Below are 16,983 nucleotides of genomic sequence, written 5' to 3'. Positions count from 1 at the left end.
ATCATCATCTATTTTTAAATGAATTTCAAAGTTTACTTTCCCCTAAATACATGCATATCATTCACTAGTTCACTCTTTCCCCCCTTTTTTTTTCTTTAAAATTTTCTTACACTGTTAGTATGTTGACTTTTAGTAAAAAAAAAAAAAAAAGAAGAAGAAGAAGAAGAAGAAATCTTTAATTTTATAATTTAAAGAAAGGAAGTGTTACTCTTAGAAAGAACCCCTTCAAAGCAGGCCTTGGTTTAAGAATTATTAGTCAACCGACTCCTGTGTCCTCAGCCCACCTGAGCCTCTGTTTTAGTAACTTCAGACTTCCAATATTTATATCACATTAAACAAGATTTAAACCATGGGTTTAATTAATATTGCAATTTTGAATTCCAAAATAAAAATTTTGGAAACTAAGATACAGATCAGTAACTAGAAAATATTGCAAAAAGTTATCGAATTAGGATTTCAGCCAGGAAATTCAAAATAGATTTTAACTGCTTCTGAACTAAGGCAAAATACTATTTAGAGTCTTAAAAAGGTTATAAAATCGAATGATTGCCTAACCTTGCTAACCACATAATGACCAGAAACCTGCTACCTGAGATTGCTAGATTTGTACAATTTTAGCTGGAGGACCATTGTTTAACAGTCATGGAGAGGACCTGGGGGCAGAATCTAGCAGAGGCAGTAGTAGTTAGAGGCTCGAATATTCGGAGCTACAGGTAGCTTTTTTTTGTCGACTTTGTAGATGTCTTTCCAGCAGGTCTGATCATTTGAAGTTTCTAAGAGTTTGGCTGTGCTTATTTCAGCTATAGACTTGGCCATGGGTACTTAGTTTGGCTTAGAAGTCATCATCTTCTCTTACTTGTAACCTGGAAGTTATAAAGCCAGGTGAACTAGTTTCTCCCCAGGCTAATTTTTCACCTCGCTTTCCTTTGTTACAGAGGAATGATATCGCCATGGCAATTACAAAATTTGATCAGTTTGACTTTCTCATCGATATTGTTCCAAGAGATGAACTGAAACCTCCAAAGCGTCAGGTGAGCTGGGAAAGCATTGCTGCTGCTGCTGCCAAGCACCTTGCATATGGGTGTCTAATAATGCTCCTTTTCCTCTCTCAGCACAAGCCATTTGCTATTTCTTTTGCTACTTCTCTAGACCAGATCCATCCTTAACATCTCCTTCTGCTACTCATTTATGGATACTTTTAACTCAGTGCCGCTGAGGTGGTATTTCAGTGAAAATAGATAAAGTTAAAATTAAAGACTTTGGTTATAAATAGTAAAAGTGAAGCTCATTTCAAGGTATCCTAGGAACTCTATCAGAGTTCTTAATCTAGTATGGGAGAACATGTCCAGGGAGTTACAGATTTTAGGTTTTCAAGAAACAGCATCTATGTGCACAGTGTGTTTGGAGTGAGTGGACTTTGGTTTTCTCTTACTCTTGATTGTGGTTCTCTATATGTTGCTCTGGTTACATATTAAATCATCTGCTAGGGTTTTAAAAAATACCAATGCCCAGGCTCCACCCCACACCAAGTTGAATCAGAATCTGAGAGGGGAGGCCCAGGCATCGGTACCTTTTAAAGCTCCCCAGATGCTTTTAATGTGCAACCAGATTTGAGAACCACCGCTAAAACTGTTTTCTAAGCAATCACTAGAAAGAATGTGAATGTCTGCCTGCCTGTCTTTCCCTCTCTTCTACCTGCCCCTCTCCAAAGGTCACACCGATTTTTTTTTTTCCAGCACCTTGGGTGCATAAGTCTCTTAATTTCGGTTTTAATAGGCCCCTATCCTTTATAACTCATTGGTTCCGGCACACAATTTGTGACTCACCAGGTGTAATTGAGACATTTGGGGAATAGTACCAGAGTCTGGCGGGAGCAAAGGTGTGCCTTGTTCTGCTTGCTCTGTTTTCTTAACAAAATTTTAAGTGGTTTTAATGAATTATTTCATAGTATATTATCTTGGGAAACGGGTCATTCAATGACTCTCATGCTGTCTCTATTAATAACCAGTCAGAAGGTGTAAGACAAGTGGGTGTCTTAAAAGACATTTGTAATCCTGACCCTGCCGGGGAGCCTTTGGATTAGTAAGCCCTCTGTTACCCCCTTACTAGTACAGGGAGCCTCACTGTGTCTCCGTTCTTTCTGGGCAGTCTTTGCTACTGTAAACATCCTTGACTGGAAGCTGTAAGGTGTTCAGAGGAGCTTTCAGTCGGATGTTTACAGCGGCAGGCTGCCACGGTCGTCCCTGGTTGCGCATCGCCTTTGAGACATTGCAGGTTAGTGCCCGTGGGCTTCCTTCCTCTGAGAAGTCACTACCGCAAGAACCCAGACCACTTCTCTCCTTCAAAAAAAAGATATGACACACATGCTCTCCGTGTTGGAATTTGTTTGAACAGCCCCCTTTAAAAACAAAGTGGTGAGATCTGTCAGAAAATCAGGCCTTGCTCATGCTCCTTGTGCTAACTTCTGCTTGTTCTCTGTGGGCTGCCTGCTGAATCAACTGGCTGGAGAGAAGGGTCATGTCCTGTCCCTTCCTCCAAAGTCCTCAGTGCTTGGCTCTCTTAGGGTGTCAGACAGCTCCTTGTTCCATCTTGACTCTAAATGCTGTGATCCATCTTTTTTTTAAAGTGTGTCTAGCTAAAACAGCTCCTTGCTGTCTAGACTCAGTTCTTTGTAGGTGTTCAAGCCATTAATTGGCGTCCTGTTTGGGACAGCTGCTGCCTGGCCTTTGAAAGGTTGAGATTACTGGAAGCTGGCCTGAAATTCTCAGGTAGCATTTGTAAATCCTCTGAAGACATGAAGTTTTCCCAATCTCCAAATTGGCTGACACCTTTTTAAGTCCTGTAAAAGCACCTACTCTCCAAAATTCACCCTTTCTGAAGAGGCAGCAGTTCGCTCTTACTACTGCAGCTAATGTACTTTTTTCCAGTCTGTGGCTGGTAGCACAACACTGTGGTGATGGCCCTGGTAGGTGATGCTGCTCATTCTCTGGCTGGTAGTCTCCACTTCTGAACACATCCCAAGAGTAAAACCTCTGTTTGGGGAGGCCACAGCTAGAGCTGGGCAAGTACCCCATTCTGGATTGATCCAGTCATTCATTCCGAGATTGTTCTAGCATCTGGGATGATGTTCCACTACTGGGGAAAGGAACTAGCCACAAATACTGAGTTGGGGATCTAAGGCCCTTGACTTCTCAGAGATGCTTGGGAATTTCTCTTGTTCTTCAGGAAAGCAAATGAAAACTATTTGAAAGGTTGTTGAGGCTTGACTTGTATCCCACTAAAGCTATGAGTTGAAAGTTCCTTGCCCATTGAAATATCATTTCTCTTCACCCATCTCTTTAAACCAAGCATAATCATTCCCCTGCTAGCTTGACCTCCATTGGCTGAATGAGTCTTCATATATGCCTCCTTCCATTCCAGTGAATTGAGAACAGTCATGCCCTCCTCACAGTGCAAGCTGACTTGATGGAATGTCTTAGACCCTGCCTGGTTCATAAACAAGTTAGGAGGCTACAGTAGACAGCACAGGAGAAGCTCTTCACCTGCTCTCCCAGCTTTTGGCAAGGGGTATTTTGGCTTCTGAAAGGGATATTTAAAAGGTTTGCTTTTTGTCTGGCGAAAAGACCATATTCATTTGTAGATCAACTACAGTCAGGGATAACTGGATACAGAACCATCACAGGTCATGGGTAGGAAATGCCAGTGTCTGCCTGCCTCCTGACTTCCTGCAAGTTTGTTCTGGGGGGCTCTTGGTCCTCTATACCTTCTCATCACCCAAGAGCTTTTTCAAGTTAGGTCTGAACTTTATGATTAATGTTTTTTATAAAGTAGGAAGGGAAATCTCAATGGAAAATGAATACATTGAACTCATTTCAAGAGCTTTGAAAAAGATCAGTTTCATGGCTAAGGAGGATATCAGTTTATCCCTGCCACAGCCAAGGTCTAGTTGACAAGACTGACCTTAATTTATAATAGAAGTTGGAGTTGAAATGGAGGTGACATTGTCACAGTTAAGTTGTTCTGGAAACAGACCTAGCTGAAAATAAAAGGGGACACCCTCTTTCTTCTGCCTCAGAATGATCACAGTCAGTGTTCAAACTGTTTGGGTCTGAAGCACAGAATACATTAACCTAAAAAGTTGGTTCATGTTCGAGTACTAGCTCAGAAACCCAGCATGTCACAAGTATCTGCCTAGGCTGAGTGGATGGCCATCAGGGATTCTGATCATGCAGAGACCTAAGTGTCTCATAGGCTATATATCAGCAGTCCTAGTTTTACTGTCCTGGGTCCCCCAGTCACCAGGCAAGCAAAATAATGCACAGCCCTGTTCTACAGGGGACATGGATTTCTCCCCACTAAACTACAAAATCCTAGAGGTAGCAAAGAGAGTTTAGGGTCTCTTCTATTGGTAACAGCTGTTGTATTCAAGAAAATGTATTCTACTACCAACTTAGGTTTGAAAAAAAGTACAGACATACCTCAGAGATATTGCGGGTTCAGTTCAAGACCACCACAATAAAGCAAGTACAGGCATCCTCGGAGATACTGCTGGTTTGGTTACAGACCACCGTAATAAAGCAAGTATCTCAATAAAGTGAGTTGTAACCTTTTTGCTGATGGAGGGTCTTGCCTTCAGTTTGTAAAAAAAAAAAAAAAATCAACACCTGGGAAATGCAATAATACATGGTGTGCCTGTATTTTCTTATCTCTGTCTGCCTGGCTCTATAAATCCATTCTCATTCAGCAAGTGCTTATTAGGTACCTACAAGGGAATGAATAGTGGGGACAGTGGAGAGCAAGAGAGAGCTAGGCTTTGCCCTCATGGGAAAGTAGTTAATTTGACAAACAAGGACAAAACAGTTCAGTGAGCAAAGGACTGGAAGCACAGACTAGAGCACCAGACCTAATGAGGGGATGATAGGGTCAATGCCAACTATGTAAATGTCACTTTGGGGAGCTTTGAGGCAGTCCACAGGGTCTCTATACCTTGAAGAATTGTCTTTTTCTCTTCTCTTGAACATGGCAAACTTAGCCCAGAACAAGGGAGTGAGTAAATTTAGTTAATTTTCTGCTCAGCCAGCCCAAGTTGTATGTTTCTGTTGTTTTTGTTGTCCCAGGCAGGGGTACCGTGTGCCACAGGGTCCTCTGGAGCAGATGCCGACCTCTGTGTCCATGGTCAGGGGCCGACCAACCCTGGACCCTCAGGCTGTAACCATGCCGTAGTGTGTGTAAACATCCTACACTCTCAGCTGTGAGCTCAAGGTGGCTGGGAGAGGGTTGTTTACTCCTTCTGCCATGGAAAACGTCAGCTGAAGAAGGAACAGTCTCTTCACCCAGCAGATCGGACAGAATGCGACCTCCCTAGTCAGCCAAGGCAGCACCCAGCGGAGAGCTGTCCCTCAGGCCCCCTGGGTTGCTCTTCTGTGGCTAAGTACAACCAGAACCAGATGTGACACTGGATAGATGTGGCCCTCAGTGACCACTGAGCTCTCAACGTACTGTGAAAAGCTAAGCACTTGCCTACTGATGCTCTCGATCCTAACATTTGATTCTGAAATTTCAACCCAGGAAAAGCCCTATGTCCTTTTCCCCTGCTCTGTCCCTCCTGAGGTGGTGGGAACAAAATAAGGAGAGTGCTGCCTGTTTGGGAGATTGGGAACCGGCCTGAGAGCCTGACGTTTGGGTAGCATCTTCCAGTACTCACAATTAGCACTGTCCTCAGATCACAGGCCTCAACAGCATTCACTCACAAGCACTGCTAATGCGCGGCTTTTAGTGGCAGTAATTATTTGCCCATTTGCAACTTATCACGCAATGGGTGCTACCTCTAATTCAGAAAATTGGCTGTGAGTTTGGTGAAACGTATGGAATGTGTTATTTTTAGTTTGATGTAGCACAACTGGTCTCTTCGAACTCCAGTTTCCCTTGGCTCCAAATGTGGAGAGCTCAGCATTCAGCAGGCAACGGCACAGAGCCCATTTGGGGGAAGAATGGAAATTCACTCTGGCGGCTGCTGAGTCGGTTCTTTTCCTCTTACCTGCCTCTCCTTCTACCCCACAGGAGGAGGTGCGCCAGTCTGTGACTCCTGCCGAGCCTGTCCAGTACTACTTCACGCTGGCTCAGCAGCCCACCGCCGTCCAAGTCCAGGGGCAGCAGCAAGGCCAGCAGACCACCAGCTCCACAACCACCATCCAGCCCGGGCAGATCATCATTGCGCAGCCTCAGCAGGGTCAGGTCTGTGAGTTGCAGAGGGTGCCTGCCCAGCAAGATAGTACTTCTTAGGTTTGGGATGGTGAAAGCTTGACCAGGGCAAGACAGGTACTGAGAGCATCATAGAGCACTGGATTTGAAGTCTGGAAACCTGGGCTCTCCCCAGACTCAGCCACTGAGGTGAAATGTCACCCTAATCTCTCATGGGTCAAATGAGGAAAGTGTAGTGGACAAGATGTTCTTCAGGATCCTTATGAGCTAAAAAGTTTTAGAAGGAAAAACTGTATAATACCCCCATGAAGGGTAGTGCCATCTCTGTAGAAGGTATTTTAAGTAGATTCCATGCCTGCTGTCTGTGTGTCTACACCAGAATTGGATTATATCCTTAGGGGAGAGATCAGGCATGCATACCTCTCCTCCCTTTCTCCCCATCATTTCTCTGTCCTACTGTATTTGAGTCAAGAGTCCTTCTCTTTTTACAATAGTAATCAGAATATTCTTTCTCTCCCCAATACAATTGTGAGGGCAGTAATATGCACATTTGTTGGGAATCATGAGAGGCTACAGAGAACTGTTCTCTGAGCTCTGAATTCAAACTCCCTGTTAGACATCAATTTATTTATTCATCAAACATTGGTCATCCTCTGTTAGGTAAAGTCCTATGCCATGTGTTGGGGACACAAGCATGAGTCAAGCAGTCCCTGTTTTGAAGAATTCACAATCTAATTGGGGCTACAAATAATTAAAGATTATACCACCATGTGGGAAGTGTAAGATATTCTTAGGATGTGTAGAGGGTATTATGGGAATGCATCAAAAGGGGTACCTAACAAAGATGTGAGGGGGTGGTAGAAGAGGATGTCAGAGGAGGTTCCTTTAAGGGAATAATATGAGTTTTAGAGAGAATAATGGAAATGAATCAAAATAGACTAGGAGGGACTTCCCAGTACAGGGCTCAGCACAAGCAAAGGCTTGGAGTTGAGAAATAGCACAAGGCAGTGGGGAAAGGCTGCAGCACAGGGAACATCTAGCAAGTCTGAAACGACAGGTGGAGGACACATTCTAGACGGCCTTGTGTGTTCTAGTGAGGAGCTGGGTTTGCCTAGAAGAAAAAAAAATGGAAGTGGCAGTAGATTTAAATATAATTGTGATTTTAGGACGTATTCCCTGCTTGTTTTTTTTATCCATATAACAAATTTATTGAATGCTTGTCTTGACCAGACACCATGCTGGCAGGAGGGGTTCAAAGGTGATTGGAGCTCAATCCCTGTCTTAAGGAGTTCACTGCACTGTGATGCCTAAGGGACCTTCTTTAGCTCTTGCTTGTGCGTCTGCAGTGGTGAGAGCTTTGCCTGCCAAAGGCTTTATCCCTTTATAGAGAGAACTTCAAGGGAGTCTGGTAAGGGCTGGCTCTGATTGGCTGATCATCCTAAGAAGCTCATAGTTGCTGTGCTCCGACAGCAGGGCATGCCATCCGTGATTTGACAGCTGCTACAAGCCCTCATGTTCCTGAAATGATTTAGAAATACTTTGGAAATCCTCTCAGGAAAATTGAGTTGATAGAGTACAGTGATGAGTTGGCAGTATGCATTTTTTTTAGTCAGCAAGAATTTCATGTATCCTCTTTTCTGCCACCCTGGACTTGCTCAGCCTAGAGTTGATAAGGCTTGTGAGGATGGTGAAGTTGGTCCCTCCCACCATCTTCCAGCTATTGTTTCACTGTGTTACTGGTTCAGGGTGGCCTTGTGTTGTGTGACACACCCCAGGACCTCTGTAGTAATGGCTGTTTCAGGTTGAGTGCAGATACAGAATACATACTAAAGTCAAAGGAAAGCATATTTTGGTAAAGTGAATGAATCCTCTATTTTCTGTCATAAAATTGGAAACTTTTATTCCTGGAGGCTTGGAGAATAGGCTGAGTTGAAAATTTCAGTGTGAGAACAGGAGATGTTTCCTGTTGTCCTAACCAACTGCATGCATTTTTACATAGGTCCCTCTGTCTGTTTTCCCCGCCCTCCTGTTACTTAGGGGTGGCCTCAGTTAAGATCCAGGTATTCAATGTTTGGTGTCCAGTGCATTTACCTGTTCACTGTCCCATAGGCAGCTGTGCTATGATCCAGAGCAGCCAGCTGGCCGCTGTGGGCTGGGGTCGCTCTGCTGTTTAAATGGGGTGAAAACCACTGTGCACTTTATTTCCCTCCCAATGTCTTGCAGGCCTAAAAAGGAGCCCACGATCCCAAATTTAGTAAGTTCATAATTCATACTGACCCCACTTTCCATTTAGTTTGCCCTCCAAATTCACCTGCTCTAGACTTGACTTGGCTATTTCTCAAGTGAACTTCATGGTTGCTTTTGATTCTTTTGTACCATATGTGCCTTACTATCATCGAAGTGGCTTTGAAAAGTTGCAGCATTTGAAGCATAGAGATGTTTTGGGCTTAGGCAAATATTTTGTACTATGAGCCTAAAAATAAATCTTTGTGTTTTTTTCATCTTTTATTTTGGTGAGTGACGTTCACAGTGCTCTAAGCCCAAAGGACTCTAGGTTGAGTATTATTTGGTGTTAACATGACTTCAGGCATTCATGGAGAGGATTTGCTCCTAGTTAACCACTGGTTATTAACCCCTTGGTAAGCCTACTGACTCTGAGCCAGACTCAATCAGCTTTCTCATGACTCTTTCCAGACCACCCCAGTGACCATGCAGGTTGGAGAAGGTCAGCAGGTGCAGATTGTCCAGGCCCAGCCGCAGGGTCAAGCCCAGCAGGCCCAGAGCAGCACTGGACAGACCATGCAGGTGATGCAGCAGATCATCACAAACACAGGAGAGATCCAGCAGATCCCGGTAAGCCCTGCCTTGCCTCAGGTCTGCATGGCACTCTTCAACATAATAACAGAGATACTTAAAGATTTTATATCTGTATATACACACAGACAAAAATTGTGTATGTGTTTGTGCATGTGTATATATTTTTGCGTGGTTATGTATATCACACACACACATATAAACATTTTTTATTTTTTTTATTTTTTTTATTTATTTTTTTTTTTTTATTGATTTTTACAGGGAGGAAGGGAGAGGGATAGAGAGCTAGAAACGTCGATGAGAGAGAAACATCGACCAGCTGCCTCCTGCACACCCCCCACTGGGGATGTGCCCGCAACCAAGGTACATGCCCTCGACCGGAATCGAACCTGGGACCTTCCAGTCCGCAGGCCGACGCTCTATCCACTGAGCCAAACCGGCCTCGGCTATAAACATTTTTTAAACCTATATTCCTGTTACCCTAGATCACAACTTGCTTCACTGTGCTCACTGCTTTCCTTTAACCCAAGTTAAAGTTCACCACTGTGGGGCAGCTCCTCTTAATTTCCCCTCCCTCCACTTACGTAGAGAAGTCATTGTAACCACCATTCTGTGCCAAGGCCCAAAGGCCCTGTGAGGCAGTCCTGTCTTTTGATTAGCAAAGAATAAGAGGGAGGTGTATAGGGAAGACCATAAATACACTTTTTGCATATTCATTAGTCAGTTCCCACTGGAGCCTGTAGCAAAGTGTATTTTTGGATTTCATTTAACTTATCCATTCCTTCACTGTGGACTACTGTTTCCTGTGTGCCTTGAGGGATTTCATTTCTTAGATTTGTTGACTTTTTTACTTGTTCTTGTTCTTTTGTTAAAAATGTTCTTGTCTCAACACTTGCCATTTATACATTGGTCATTTTGCCACCAAAAAAATGTAGAAAGTGAGTGAGTGACATGGAGCAGTCCTTCTATTTCCTACCCCTTGTTCTTCCTATTGTAAATGAAATGTAGGCAAATCTGGAAATTCACTTGGGCTTGATTAACCACTTTCTCTGAAAAAAAGCTCAAAAAGTATCCTCAACTCTGGTTTTGAAACTGTTCTTATTAGGTTAACAGAATACTAGTCCAGGAGAAAGTTTAGGAAAGTGGAGTGAGTGTGTGTGTCTGTGTCTGTGCCTATCTCTTTCTGTCTTCTCTCTCTCTCCCCCTCTCTCTGTCTCTCTCTGTCTCTCTCTCTCTCTCTCTCACACACACACACACACACACTCTCCATCAGTTGAGGGGCCTTGCCTCACACTTTCAGCCACCAACCCCAAGATCTCTCTCTTGAATGGTTTTCATTCATGTGGAGGCACCAAAATAAGTTCATTTAAGCCAGAGAGGAGTAACTGGCTCGAGTGTTCTTAACCCGCTGGCGCACGGAGCTTTAGCACAGATGAGTAGAATTTAGGACCTTGTCTTCACGGTTTTTGGATAGGAGCTTGCATTTCTAAACTCAACAGCGTGCTTGCAGTAGTGATGACCTTCAGGAAGGAAACTGCTTCTCTTTTGAAAGCCCAAGGGGTAGACTTATTTGCTCTTTAGTTAACATAAAAAAGCTGTGAGGATCCCCAGACTTATCCTGTGATAGAGGACTGAAGTATATCATCAGATGTCTAAACCTAAAAGAAGAGCTTCTAGCTTCTAAGAGCTGCTTGGAACTAGTTGGTGCACAGCTTTCCAATCACATTTGAGTTTCTGCAAAGAGCTCTTCCCAGCAAGAAATTGGAAAATCGCTATGGCCTCAGTACACCTTCCCCACTCCTGGGACAAGGCTTTAGTCTTTCATCCTGTGCACCTTGGCTGGAGTTCTCTGACTCCTGGGACCAGATACCGTCAGTCTCAGCAGTGAGGTCTCCTACGCCTCCACCCAGCTGCCTTCATCCCCATAAGCATCTTAACATCGTTGCCTGGAAAGCTGCATCAAGGGATTGAGATGGGGAAGGGAGGCTTGGCATCACAGCTTCCCAGCCACTCCTCAGCATATTCTCAGGAAATAAATGACTGCAGGTCACAATATCATGCCCTATCTCCTTTTGAACTAGATTCTTACAGGTTTAGATTTTGTGGCCCTCCTTGCCTTAAGCAGACAATTCTGGAATGATCTACCAGAACTTCAGAATTAGTCTGTCTGGGTGGTTCCAATCCTCTTTCAGGCTGGCAGTTTCAGAGAAGCAGTTTGATTTAACACTGCACACAGGAGAGCCACTTCAGCCTACTAGCATTTTCCTCGTGAAAGTATAGTTCCCTTCAGTGACATTAGCTCTTGAAGGCAGGGGAGTGTTTATTCCAGGACAGAGGCCTGTTAGCCTCAAGAAGCTCACCCTTACAACAAAGGCAGCTGGCAGCCAAGGAGGGTGATGTCTGGGCGCCCCAAATCCCAAGTGTGATGTCTGCAGCCCTCCTCTGCTGACTTCTCTGCTGAGCCACAGCTCCTTGTATTGTAACCACCTTGGCCCTTTCTTCATCTGCACATTCAAAGCACTAAAACTTGCATGGTACACTGGAGCGTTAAGAGCCTGAGTTAAGGCTTTTAGCACACAATTAAATGCAGTATGTGGTATTATTGTATTATCTGAGACTTAATCTTAAGCATGAGGGACTCCAAGGGCATTTTTGTAGGTTTGGTTTCCCATGATGGAGTTTTCTGAGAAAGGTTTATTGATTCAGCTTCCCCTTGGGAGGTGTTTGGCCAGAAGCTAGTGCTGAACACCAAGGATCCTAAAAGTCCCTCAGACTCCCGTTGGTCCTGGCTCTTGGGGACAGAGATAGTAAAGCTGGCCAGCTTTTTCTTCCAAAATATGCAGCGTGGAGTTGGGCAGTTCTAGGGCTGTGGTGCGGAGTGACGGCCATCTGCTTTGTGCCCCTGGCAGACACTGGAGCTGTTCTCAGTACAGTATTAGATCAGCCATTCTGGGAACTGGGTGGAGTAGTGTGGAGCTGGAGGGAAGAGAGGCCCACACTTAAGGTATAAACATTCTGATGATGTTATAGACAGCCTTTAGGATAAAATCCTAAGATAAACTGAGCAAACAGCTGAGAGCCAACGAATGTTGAGGGTGCAGCCATGCTTTTTCATATATGTGACAAGATCCTCAGGGAGTTTTTTTCAAGGTCCATTCAGGGAACTATTCTCTTTTGTGTGTGTGACTTGCAAGATAGGGAAGTTATGGTTTTGCTGTTTTGACCTCTATTACAAAGGAACTTTTCTGGGCATGCTTTTTTGGAGGGCTCATGGAGGGCACATGAAAAATTTGCCTGTTTGAAGTTGCACTCAATCTCCTGTGTTCTGTTTGTCTCTGTCCTGCCCTAGGTGCAGCTGAACACCGGCCAGCTACAGTACATTCGTTTAGCCCAGCCTGTATCAGGTACCCAAGTTGTGCAGGGACAGATCCAGACACTTGCCACCAATGCTCAGCAGGTATGTGTCCCAGGGATGCAGGGCTTGACTTGGGGACCAGCAGGAGCTGGCTTCCTTATTATTCTCCCTTCCACCTTATTCTTCAGCAAGAGCCACCTCCACACCTGCATATCTATCCTACACCCCACGGTAGGGTTTCATGGAGAATTGCATTCAAAGTGTGTCTCTTGCCATTTTGTTCTGAAGTGCAAGGCAGGAAAGTCTCAAGTATACTTAAAGAAAGCCTGATGTACCTGTATGCAGGTCTCACCAGAAGAAGCATTTTGACAGACTGCCTCTTTGTCAGGCTGTTACCAGCTTTAAAACTGAATAGCTGTTGTGTTCTGGCCCTCCTGTGCCCTTTGGAAAGCTTACTTGGATTTTATCCTCACCTCCTCATGCACCCTTAACCAGAGATTGCTCCCCTTCCTCCTCTTGCCTAGGATATTGGAGGCTGTGAGCCACAGGTGCTAAAGGTGCCTCCCTGGGCTTGGGGGTTGGGGAATGTGGGCATCATTGCAGGGGGTGGGGTGCTGCTCAAGGAGAGGCATTGTTAATGGATTCTTTTTTGCCTCATACCCAAAAAAAGCAGCAATCGTTTAAGAGCTGGATCTGTCTGGCCCAGTTGCATTTCTGGTGATGTATCTATTGACAGTGGTAACAGAGCTGAGTTTGTAGAGCAAGTCTCCAAAGATTTAATTTGGGAAAATGTGAGGAATGAGCCAGAACTAAGGCTTCTGAGTTCCATATAGTCTCTGGGATCATTAAAGGCTCACATGGAACTTGGGCTTTTCCCTAATTTCCTTGGGGTTCACTGACATGGAATCAGAGCTCAAAACTGGTCACACCCTTGGGTACCTCACCCTCTGCTTTAAAATAAAACACCCATAAACTTTTTATGGCCTGGGGGTGGGAGGAAATGAGAAAGATGAGTTCTTGATTTCCCAGATATCAGTTTTGGAGCCAGAAACTAAAGCCAGAAAGCTTGACTTGGGGAGGGGGGGGGGTTTTACAGAGAGGAGGGGAAGAAACAAGAAGAGAGCACCTGAGGGCAGTCACAGTCTGTGTAACAACAGATTGTACTTGTGACAATTGGCACGTAGTAGATGCTCAGTAAATGTTCGTTTAATGAATGCTGAATAAATAGTGTGTAAACGGAATTTAAAGATAAATGAAGCTTTCTTTGATATAAAGGAAGTACTGCTGGCCATGGCACAGTTAATCTCATCTGTGAGGAATATTTTCCATTTGTCTCAGGGTCATTCATTTATTCTGCAGACATTTCTTGAATACTTGATTTGCACTGGGAGATTCAAAGACAAAACTTAGCTCCTGCCCTCAAGCTTATAGACTGGTCGGAGGAGAAAGACCCAAAACCAGGAACAGTATGAAGATCTTTCACAGTGTCCCCTAGACCTGATGGGTTGTTTTTGGCCATTGTGAGGACACTTGAGAGGACCGTCCTTACCTTGCAGGTTGGCTGTAATGATTCCAAGAGGTGGTGCACAGAAGACATTACTAGTCAAATGTTCCATAGATACACCTATGCACACAAGCATGCTTCAGTCTTCTTTCTAGTCTACCAAGCTGTTTCCAACAGTTGACATTGTATGATGCATTTCTACATGGCAGTAAATTTCTTTTAAAATTCACACCTAAGATTTTAAGTGCTCGTGATAAATGTTTTCCTTGTGCTTCTCCCCCCCCCCCCCCCCCAATCCTTGGCCCAAAGGGCTGCACGTGGCCACTATCGGAAAAAGTACTTTATAGGTTTGCCACAAGGGCTTCTAGGGCCAAGGCCACCTGCTCGCCAGGGTGTTTCATATTCCAGTCAGATAATCTGGGTGATACGGGTTTGGTTTGGAGCCCACCTTCCAAGAATGAAAGGGACCACTCACTCCTTTGCCCAGTGTTTTGCAAATTGTCTTCACTGGCTGCAAGACTCTTTGGGTTTCTGACTAAACTGAAAATGTTACGCTCACTCATGTCAGCACCAATGAGCTAGGTGTTTGTTTGATTTGATGAGCTGGTAGTAAATGACTGGTAATGTCGTGTGTTCCAAGGTCCTCTGTATCAGCGGTTGCCAACCTTTCAGACCTCACGGACCACCAGTTGGCAACCGCTGCTCTATATGGTGCCAACTCTGAGTAGGCTTCAGGGCTAGGGGATGGGAAGGGACCTTGCTTTTCTGCTACACGTCAAGCACCTGTTCTATGCCAGGCATATTCTGGTCACTTTATATATATTGTTTCATTTGATCTTCACAAACCTCTCCTGGGTGGTGGGCTGGTGGACCAGACCCTGCAGCTGATCTGCCTACTCTGCCATCTTGATTCCTGCAGATCACACAGACAGAGGTCCAGCAAGGACAGCAGCAGTTCAGCCAGTTCACAGATGGACAGGTAGGACACCCAGTCCGAGCAGGGGCAGAGGGTGAGGAGTTGGTGGGGGTGAGGGTTAGTGGATGACATCTATGGGTTTGGATGATTAGGGCAGCTGTCCCATTTTCTGTTAACAATGAGTGGACAGAAATTGTTAAAACAAGTACAGTTTTTAAATCAGGGTGCCTGTCCTTTAGCATTATAGACATTATATAGCCCAAATCCCCATTTTACAGATGCGTAAACTAAGTCCTAGAAATGGGAAATGCTTTGTCCATGATCAGTCAGCTGTTCATTGCAGAATAAGGACTAGAACACAGGTCTCTCATTTCCCTCTCTAGGGCTAGTTTTTCTCTGCTGCTCTTTAATGGTATGGATTAGTTGAAATGCAGAGAACATGTGACCTCTCAACCTCTCAGTGCCTGGAATTCAGTAATTCTAAACCCGTGCAAAGAATCTTATTTTTCCCTCAGCCTATCCCCTCATACTATGACTATGCTCCCTGAGGACATGATGGGATGATGTGCCCGAACTTGTATTCTCTGCCGACCATAGGAGAGGAGCCGCATCATCCACCTCTGGTTCCTGCCAGCACCAGTGCTAGGTTCACATGCCAGGGCTCCTGTGGCAGGGGTTTTGGCTGGTTTTTTGGGGGGCAGCTGAGAAACCAAATGACCAGTTGGCACTAACTTCCCAGAGTGGCTGTGTGAGCATCTGCTTCACCCCTCACTGGTCTTGGCTGTAGGAAGTGTTTAATTCCAGGTGACCTCCTCAGCAGGGCCCATGTTGGAAGTGCAGGTTCATTGTAGTCAGATATTCTGAGGAAAGGAGGAAGAGGGGGTAATCCTATTGCCCCTGCCAGTGAGGATTACTGAGAGTTGGGGAAATGCTGACTTCCAAGCTGCTGGTACAGTGGTTCGAATTGCTTGTGTTTGTCACAGAGGAACAGCGTGCAGCAAGCTCCAGGCTCTGAGCTAACGGGAGAGGCAGAGCCCAGAGAAGTGAAAGCCACAGGAAATGCAACTCCCTGCACCTCTTCCCCGCCCACTACACACACCCCCTCACACCGTGCTGGTGCCTCCTGTGTCTGCTGCTCCCAACCCCAGCAGAGCTCCACATCCCCTCCTCCCTCTGACGCCTTGCAGTGGGTGGTGGTTGAAGTATCTGGGGCCCCGAACCAACTCGAGGCCCATAGGGAGCTGCATGCCCCTCTCCCAGGGGTGACCTCACTCTCTCCTCTCCACCCCTCGCAGCAGCTCTACCAGATCCAGCAAGTCACCATGCCTGCCGGCCAGGACCTCGCCCAGCCCATGTTCATCCAGTCAGCTAACCAGCCCTCCGACGGGCAGGCCCCCCAGGTGACCGGAGACTGAGGGCCTGAGCTGGCAAGGCCAAGGACACCCAACACAATTTTTGCCATACAGCCCCAGGCAATGGGCACAGCGTCCCTCCCCAGAGGACCCCGCCGACCTCAGCGCCTCCTGCAGGCTAGGACACTGGTGCGCTTCGCCCCACACCTGGGGGCCGAGATTCTCCAACAGAAAAATGCAATATTTTTTATTTCCTTTTTTCCTTTTTTTTTTCCACCGAGGAATCAATATTTCAATATGTTGAGCTGTGTGTCCAATGCTATGAAATGAAAATATTAAATAACATATTTATGGCATTTTCTTGAAGAGTGTGGTTGAAGATATATTTCTTTTGTTTTTCTTTTTTGGGGTTTTACCTCCACTTCTTTTTAGGAGCAAATCTCCTAATGGGTGTATGTTATCTCCTGACTCTTGCAACAGCTGCTGCCCCCAGGGTTTTCCATCTTTTCTGTCCTCCGATTAAATTAGGTGACTGCGTGTAGCTTCTTTTTCATTAGTGGTCTTCTCTCCCTGTCCCTGCTCCTGCCCTGGAGCTCTGTGCACCTGCATCCAGAGGCCATGGGAACATCCTTGCATTTAAGAGATGAACTCATTGGCCATGGAGAGGAGAGTGGATGGTTTCATTCCCAAATCCTAATCTCCCAGGGACCCAAGGAGACTAGAACTTTGTGCATTTACCTCCATACACGTTTTTATTTTTTAAATGCATTAAGAATTGTGCTAGTCTCCTTTGCTGCATGGACATCAATGCATGACATTAAATAAACCTCATTTTAGACAA

The 16,983-nt window shown here is 45.2% G+C and overlaps 1 protein-coding gene and 2 non-coding genes across 13 annotated transcripts in view; all 3 read left to right on the top strand.

The window, feature by feature from the left end:
* NFYC (nuclear transcription factor Y subunit gamma) overlaps positions 1–16,983 on the top strand; it is a 68,632-nt gene extending 51,649 nt beyond the window's left edge. For 8 of the 11 annotated variants that reach the window (XM_054720476.1, XM_054720473.1, XM_028160292.2 and 5 more), the window contains 6 exons: positions 936–1,031; positions 6,061–6,234; positions 8,896–9,054; positions 12,365–12,472; positions 14,794–14,853; positions 15,774–16,983. In XM_054720476.1, coding sequence (XP_054576451.1) covers positions 936–1,031; positions 6,061–6,234; positions 8,896–9,054; positions 12,365–12,472; positions 14,794–14,853; positions 15,774–16,205 — 1,029 coding nt within the window. In that variant the 3' untranslated portion in view covers positions 16,206–16,983. The remainder of the gene's footprint in view (positions 1–935; positions 1,032–6,060; positions 6,235–8,895; positions 9,055–12,364; positions 12,473–14,793; positions 14,854–15,773) is intronic. The other 3 variants (XM_008151302.3, XM_008151300.3, XM_054720478.1) reach the window with 2 other exon arrangements.
* On the top strand, positions 2,149–2,232 carry MIR30E (microRNA mir-30e). The gene has a single exon (NR_129215.2). It is a non-coding gene; the product is annotated as a microRNA mir-30e (primary transcript).
* MIR30C (microRNA mir-30c) lies at positions 5,217–5,299 on the top strand. The gene has a single exon (NR_129214.2). It is a non-coding gene; the product is annotated as a microRNA mir-30c (primary transcript).

The sequence above is a fragment of the Eptesicus fuscus genome, chromosome 9, assembly GCF_027574615.1.
Source record: "Eptesicus fuscus isolate TK198812 chromosome 9, DD_ASM_mEF_20220401, whole genome shotgun sequence".
NCBI lineage: Eukaryota > Metazoa > Chordata > Mammalia > Chiroptera > Vespertilionidae > Eptesicus > Eptesicus fuscus.
The sequence above is the reverse complement of the archived record's forward strand: the minus strand, read 5'-3'. Positions and strand labels throughout refer to the sequence as shown.